The following is an 8,013-nucleotide window of genomic DNA, read 5'->3' as shown; positions in this document are numbered from 1 at the left end:
TGGTGGCAGTTTTGAAAATAAGTCAGTAGTTGGAAGAGTTGCAGAGTTAATTGCATATTATGTCATTGTTAATTAGATACATTTTTCATTAATTAGGTAATTTTCTCTTATGGTCTATCCACTCAAAACTCATGGACAATATGGACATAGATATTGATTATAGATTATATTTTATATGAATTCATTTTTCTAATTTATTCATGTATATATTACCAAAATTACCATAGATTACCGGTTAATTACCAACATTGCTGAAAATTCCAGTAACTTTGGTAACCCTAGTGTTGAATCTGAATCAGTCTCTGATTGGAGGGAGAAAATGAAAACAACAAGTGTTTTAGCACTCCGGGATTATTATTGGATATACCTGGTTTAAAGGATGTAAATCCCCACATTAAAGGCCTCAGACAGAGCTAATGGTCTCTGAGGTAACTTCTCTTTCACTGACACAGAAGAGCAAGAAAAGGGGAGAAGATTTTCCATTCAACAGAATACATTCAACAAACAGACAAAGCTGCCATATTGCAGTAAAAACACCCATCACAAAAGCATTCAGATGTTAGGAGTGGAGAGGAGAGTGTCTGACTCGTTGGTGTAACATGTTCTTATTCACCTTACAGAGAAAAAGACAGAAAACATCCACTTGACCCAGTAATGAGCACAACTGCTCCCATCAGCACACCTGTATACAAACACACACACTGAGGAGCAGATGGGATAGAAAACAGGCAGTAACACTCTCCAGGAACCAGTTGTCTGTAATGCATTATGAATGTATCATGTGTAGTAGATTAAGGCATTTATAGAGACAAGAGGAAGAAGAAGGATGGGAAGAGGAGAAGGAGTGGGAGGAGGAGGTGCTGAAAAAGACGAGGACAAGGAGAAGAAGGAAGAGGCAGTGTATCTGTACCCTCTGCCTGCTGAGAGAGGAAATATCCAGCTCAGTGATAAGGCCAGTCCAATTGATGCCTGTTGGATTTAAACACAGCCTTGGTGTTCCCCTCCAAGTCTGGCAGCAGAATGCCTCTGTAATTACTGAATGGCTCATTCGTACTTCCTTTCTCTTGAAATAAACTGAGAAACGTCTCTTTTGGAGCAACATGAACATTTTCAATGCTTCCCTTCCTGTCTTCCTGTTCCCCTCTGGGCCCTGATGGATATTTGGTGGTCTGAGCTGAGCTGAGGAAACAGTAGCGGTCTGTGTGTCTACTGAGAGGAAAAGAGGGTGACTGAGTGTATCTGAAGGGGCAGATGAGAAGTTGTAGTGATGCTGCACTAGTCACTACAGAACATCACGCTCCCCTGCTCAGACTTTGCATACATCAACCAATGGTTGAGTGCCACGTCATTGACTGTGCCGTCGGCACTAGATTGCTATAACATATGATGTGGTTGTTGTAAGATGTATGCATTGTAAGATTTGACATCAGCGTCAACAACGTCTGAGCAGGGGAACACGACCATAAACATTTCATTCTGATGTTTGACCTTTCAACTGTGTGGCATCATGGTTATTCAGAAGCTTCAGTGCAGGAAAAGGCATGGTGAAACCCACACACATTGGGAATGTACTACAGAAGCGTATTATTGGTGATAACAAGAATCGTTCATTTTCATTGTGAAATTGTGAAAGTGTAATTTACACAACACATAAATTACACTGTATGCTACTTCCCCACAAAGGGGATGTACTACAGATCCGCGTATTGATAGAAGGAAGGATTCATTTTCATTTGGATATATGTTTTTGACAGTGTAACCATATGCAAACTTCAATTCAGTGTTCTAAAGTATCTCCCTCTCTTTTGCGCCTTCATCTGCACTGATCTGACAAGAAGAGGGAACCAATATGGGGAATGACTACCAATACTTGTCTCCTCACATCAAGGTAAGTAGAAACATGTACAAGAAGAGGAAGTTATGTTAGATTTTTGGGATGCACCCAAGCTCTGTTACTGAACCCCAAATCACTCCCATAGCAACTATGCACCTTTGTATACCTGAAAGGATTGTATGGGTGTGAGGAATATAGCAGAAATCCAACGTAGGGCAAGGTGGCTACTACCACATTACTTGTATCTATGCTTTTAGTACCTAGGGGGAAGGTGCTGGAGATTTATTTGGCATTCAGTGTGTGTGTGTCTATCTAACCACCTCGGACAATGTGAAGATCAGGAGGTGGGAGGGAGGAGCTCCAGTGTGGGAGTGAGGATAATGCAGCATTGTACATAACCTCACTTCTAGACTCATTCACTGACAGGGACCAGAGGAAATGCAATGCAAAGGAATCACAGGGGAAGAGGAGAAAAGAGGGCTCAGGGCCAGACAGATTACCAGGATGCGTACTCAGAGAATGCGCTGACCAGCTGGCAAGTGTCTTCAGTAACATTTTCAACCTCTCCCTGACCCAGTCTGTAATACCTACATGTTTCAAGCAGACCACCAAAGTCCAAGACCACCATGTGCCCAAGAACGTCAAGGTAACCTGTCTAAATTATTATCACCCCATAGCACTCACATCTGTAGCCATGAAATGCTTTGAAAGGCTGGTCATGGCTCACATCAACACCATCATCCCAGACACTCTGGACAGATTCCAATTTATATAACGCCCCAACGGATCCACAGATGACGCAATCTCTATTACACTCCACACTGCCCTCTCCCACCTGGACAAGCAGGAATACCTATGTGAGAATGCTGTTCATTGACTATAGCTCATCGTTCAACACCATAGTGCCCTCCAATCTCATCACCAAGGACCCTGGGGACTGAGCACCTCCCTCTGCAACTGGATCCTGGACTTCCTGACGGGCCGCCCCCAGGTGGTGAAGGTAGTCAACAACATATATACTCCATGTTCATCCATAACTGTCTGGCCGCGCACGACTCCAACACCATCATCAAGTTTTATGATGACACGATGGTGGTTGGCCTGTCCACCGACAACGATAAGACAGCCTGCAGGGAGGAGATCAGTGGCCTGGCAGTGTGGTGCTAGGCCAACAACTTCTCCCTCAACATCAGCAACACAAAGAAGCTGATCGTGGACGTCAGGAAACGGAGGGCCGAGCACGATGGGGCTGTAGTGGAGCAGGTCAAGAGCTTCAAGTTCTTCTGTGTCCACATCACTAAGGAATTATCATGGTCCACACACACCAACACAGTCATGAAGAATGCATGGCAATGCCTCTTCCCCCTCAGGAGGCTGAAAAGATTTGCCATTGGACCTCAGATCCTCAAAACGTTCTACATCTTCACCATTGAGAGCATCTTGACTGGCTGCATCACCACTTGGTATGTCAACTGCTTGACATTTGACTGCAAGTTGCTACACAGGGTAGTGCGTATGGCTCAGTAAATAACTGGGGCTGAGCTCCCTGCCATCCAGGGTCTCTATACCAGGTGGTGTCAGAGGAAGGCCCTTAAATATTGTCAAAGATTCCAGTCACCCAAGTCATAGACTCTTATTTCTGCTACTGTACGGCAAGTGTTACAGACTCACCAAGTCTGGAACCAACAGGACCCTGAACAGCTTCTACCAAACCATAAATAGTTTGTTAAATAGTTAACTAAATAGCTACTCAGACTATCTGCATTGACACTTTTTGGACTAACAATTTTGCTACTATTTACTATCTATCCTGTTGCCTAGTCACTTTACCCCTACCTATATGTACATATCTAACTCAATTACCTCGCACCCCTGCACATTGACTTGGTACTTACCCTGTGTATATAGCCAAGTTATCATTACTCATTGTGTATTTATTCCTCATATTATTATGTTTCTGTTATTTCTATATTTTATTCTCTGCATTGTCAGGAAGGATCTGTAAGTAAGATGAAGTAAGCATATCACTACACCTGTTGTTTACAAATCATGTGACAAATACTTCTTCTAGATTCTTCTTCTAGATTCCAAATCAATCCTGACCCCTGTTCCCTTGGTACTGATGTACAGTACATCTGAAATTATTGGATAGGTGCAAGCGATATTGCAAAGAAATCCACAAGTTTATCAGAAGGCAAAGTGAAGCATTTGTCATATTGCTATATCTGGACCTTTCAGATCTACAGAAGTGGCTACGGGGTAGAGCTCCATTTGGAATTCAGAATTCTTTCTGTTCAGTGTCTGTGGACTGACATGCTAGCAGGCTTACCAGCTAATATCGCCACACTGTGAGCAAGAGGGAAAAGGAAAAGAATGGCACGGCAATGTGTCCGATTAGAGAAATACAAACCAAAGGTTTTATTTATTTTTGCCTCCTTATAGCCTCCCCATAATGTTCGAAATAATACCTAAAATAAGGAAAATAAAAAAACATTTCACTGTTTCAATTACGTCCACAGAGAAACAAGCCCAATGTGCAGACATTCATTTAATTTCAACCCCACTCCTTTTTTTCTTTCAAAAGCAGATCGGTCAGCAAACCCCAGTCCTTCTGCACCACATGTCGGTATCTGTGAAAGATTACCAATAGAAGAGCTCTTACAGAGAGCAGGCAAAGAACTGCTTTAATGCATCACTACATTAACCCAAAACACTACAAATGCTATTAAGAAGCACGTCGCAACCCAAGGAAAGAAAAAAATATATCAAACATAATGCATTATGCAACTGAAATCTGCATGAAGTAATCACACCGAATCACAGTTCAATAGCCTCTCCTTCATCTTAGCCAAGGGGACCTGGGATAAATCAAATGCAATCATACTAAATGGGTTTAGATTCAGTAACATAAAAAAGAGCTGCTTTTAGATAGACGTGTAGCTTAGCTCCGATAAAGAAAGGGTTAAACCTTAGCTGCAGAAATCCACTGCAGTCTGAAAACATTTGGCTGATAGCAACTGAACAGCAAAATCTACGCTCTTCTCTCCACAGCTCTCCCTCGACAAATAACTCTCTGTCTAGATTTTGCTTGTTTGTGGCTGTTGGTTTTCTTAATCTTCCAGTCTTTTATTGCAACGTTTGGCACAGTACGAATTGGTGCTTTAACAAGCTTAACCTGTGGAGACTGATCTGATGTTAGGGCTTGTTGTTCTATAAACTGCTGTGGGTATAAAGGGCTTTTACTGCATTCTAAATGGTCAAAATTACAAACAGAACAGTCTTCCCCAAGACAGCTCCCTCAATCAATCATCATATAGGCTACCCCCACAGCATCTCAACATCTCTCATTTTTAAATAGAAGTTACGAGTTATTAGAAAATAGTTTAAATTGTACTTTATTTTTTTAAATATAATCTTCCACCACCGTCCTCATAGTATATTTATTTTATATTTTTTATATTTCTATATTTATGTATAAGCATGTACAAGAGAGAAAAAACTGTCTCTATTTTGCATCCTGTACAAAATAAAGTTACTGTCTTCTTTGTGCATTCTATTGCATGGACTGGTGAGCAGAGAGAAGAGGAGGAGAGGAGGCGGTAAAGTCAGATCCATATAGAAATCCACTGAGTTAGATCCACACAGCTAGATCCACAGTAAGGCCAGCATGAGTCCCCTAGATCTGGGTCTCTTGGACCTTCTCCTTGGTGTGAGTGGTCTTAATGACGTACGGCTCTGCGATGGTGCTGATGAGGCTGTGATGCTGCTGATAATACTGGCGGCTGGAGGAGCGATGCAGGGAGTTTCCCAAGTTGTTATGGGTCCAGTGAGCCCCGTAGGCAGCTCTGTCCCTGTCGCTGTCCCTGTCTCTGTGTCTGTCCCTGTCTCTGTGAGAGGACGATGAGGACGACGAGATGTATTCCTTATTGAAGACGGTGCTGTTGTGTTCCAGTAACATGGGCAGAGCTAGCCCAGTCTCCTCAGACCCGCTAGAACCTGATCTGGCCGATGGAACCTGGGGAAGTTCCTCGTCCATCTGGATGATCTCAATGGTCCGCGCCGCCGCCACCGTGCTCCGCTGCTGGTGCCGCTTACGCAGCTTGTAGAAGGCAATCAACATGGCAGCGGCCAGGAGCGTCACCGCAACAAAGCAGCCAATGATGATCTTGGTTGTCTTCATGACCTCGTCCAGGCTGGGGGGAGGGTGGATGGGGCCACGGGCCGTGGGGAGAGATATCTGGCGGGGGGTCTGGGTGTTCTGGAGCAACACAGTGGGTGTGGAGATGAAGACGGGCTGGAACACGGAGGGCGAGGCTGGGATGGTGGGTTTGGGTTTGGGGATCTCCTCTACGGTGGGCTCCAGCACCTCCACAGTCAGTGTAGTGAAATAGGACAGGTTGGAGGTGTTGAGTTCGGCATTGCTGACATTCAGGTAGGCCGAGGCGTTGGAGTTACCCGCCATGTTAGTCACCATGCAGGTGTAGACGCCTGTGTCCGATGGCAGAACATTGGAGAAGTTGAGTGTTCCATCGTTAAGGACAGAAATCCGAGGGTGAGCTGAGCCGTGGGTCAGAACGGTCCCATTAGGAAGAAGCCATCGGACCGATGACATGGAGGCTGTACGACACTTGAGTTCAGCCACTCTCTCTGCAGAGATGTTGAGGTCCCTGGGAGCATCCAGGATGAAGGGAGCAGAGCACTGGAATGTGGTCTGGTCCACCTCCACCAGGTATCGTCCTCTCATGTGGGCAGGGGAGTGGCAGCGGCCGCAGCAGGTGGAGTTAGTGGGGATGTACTCCCTGAGCCACCAGGACAGCCAGACCACGTCACAGTCACACCTCCAGGGGTTGTGGTGGAGATGAAGTTCCACCAGGTACTGCAGCGGGGCAAAGAGGTCGTGGGGGAGAGATGACAGGTTATTATGGGCTAGATTCAGCTCCACCAGCGCCGTAATGTCATCAAAAGCGTTCCTCTCAATCACGGTGATCCCAGAGTTCATAATCCAGAGTTTCTGTAGGGAGCACAGGCCACGGAACGAGCCAGGCTTCATCACAGGGAAAGTGTTCTCAGACATCTCCAGCTCCTCCAGGCCTGTCAGGGGTGACAGGACAGGCATCTCCATAAGGTTACACATCCCCAGGTTCAGGTACTTGAGGTTCTGCAGGCCCTCAAAGGCCCCGTCAGAGATGTAATCCAGCCTCCTGAGCTCGCCCAGGTCCAGCCTCATCAGAGAGGGCACCCTGTTGAAAGCGTAGGACGGGATGCTCTCGATGGGGTTGTTCCTCAGCCACAGCTCTCTCAGCTTGGACAGGTACTCAAAGGCCCCGCTGGGGATCCCCGTCAGTCTGTTGTCAAACAGCTCCAGGGTGTTGAGGCTGGTCAGGCCATTGAAGGCCCCCACCTCAATCTGCCTGATGGCGTTCCTGCCCAGCTGCAGCACCTCAAGATGGTGTAGGTGTCTGAAGGTGTCAGCTTGGATGGTCTCGATGCTGTTCTCCATCAGGTTGAGGTACCTGGTGTTGGTGGGGATCCCGGGGGGCACCCTGACCAGGCCACGGCGCGTACACACCACCTTAGCGAGCTGGTTGGTGCAGGAGCACATCGCCGGGCAGTTCTGGGGGTTAGAGGGAGCACCCAGACCGGCAGGCTGGTACACACTGAGAGCTGGCACCATGGTGAGGGCTAGCAGGGTAAGCAGGGCTGCGTTCCAGGTGGGCTGCAGAGAAACCTGGCCCACAGGACTCATGGTTCGGAGGACTCATTATTCAGCATGGTGGGGGGAGACAGACGCTAGAGGAGGACACAACACCCTCCTACCCTGGCTGGAACAAGGACAGGGCTCGCCACGCCATCGATGGGACTGGGAGACGCTACGCAGAGACAGACAGGGAGAGAAAGTGAGATAGAGAAAGAGAGAGGGAGAGAAGAAAAGAGAAAGAGAGGGAGAGTAATAGAGGGGAGGAAGAGAGAGTGAAAGAAGGGGAGGGGGAATAGAGGGAGAAAGAGAGATTAAATTGAAGGCAGAGCAGCAGCAGAAGCAGAATGCTTTGCAGTGATAAAAACAAACGGTTGAAAACCAGGATCAATCACCTACCTCATTAGTTCTGAAATGGCCTGTTTCTTCTTCCTTTACGAAAACCAATCATAAACCACAGCCGTGTAGTTCACTTCAATGGAAA

General features: G+C 46.3%; 1 protein-coding gene across 1 annotated transcript in view; it reads right to left on the bottom strand.

Moving 5' to 3' along the window:
* Positions 1 to 4,228: 4,228 nt before the first annotated feature.
* LOC129866998 (leucine-rich repeat-containing protein 4-like) overlaps positions 4,229 to 8,013 on the bottom strand; it is a 5,094-nt gene continuing 1,309 nt past the window's right edge. The window contains exons 1-2 of the mRNA XM_055940073.1: positions 7,929 to 8,013; positions 4,229 to 7,704 (exon numbers count right to left, since the gene is read on the bottom strand). The exon at positions 7,929 to 8,013 is cut by the window's right edge and continues 1,309 nt beyond it. Coding sequence (XP_055796048.1) covers positions 5,511 to 7,580 — 2,070 coding nt within the window. The 5' untranslated portion in view covers positions 7,581 to 7,704; positions 7,929 to 8,013 and the 3' untranslated portion in view covers positions 4,229 to 5,510. The remainder of the gene's footprint in view (positions 7,705 to 7,928) is intronic.

This window comes from Salvelinus fontinalis, chromosome 12, assembly GCF_029448725.1.
Source record: "Salvelinus fontinalis isolate EN_2023a chromosome 12, ASM2944872v1, whole genome shotgun sequence".
Taxonomy (NCBI): Eukaryota; Metazoa; Chordata; class Actinopteri; order Salmoniformes; family Salmonidae; genus Salvelinus; species Salvelinus fontinalis.
The sequence above is the reverse complement of the archived record's forward strand: the minus strand, read 5'-3'. Positions and strand labels throughout refer to the sequence as shown.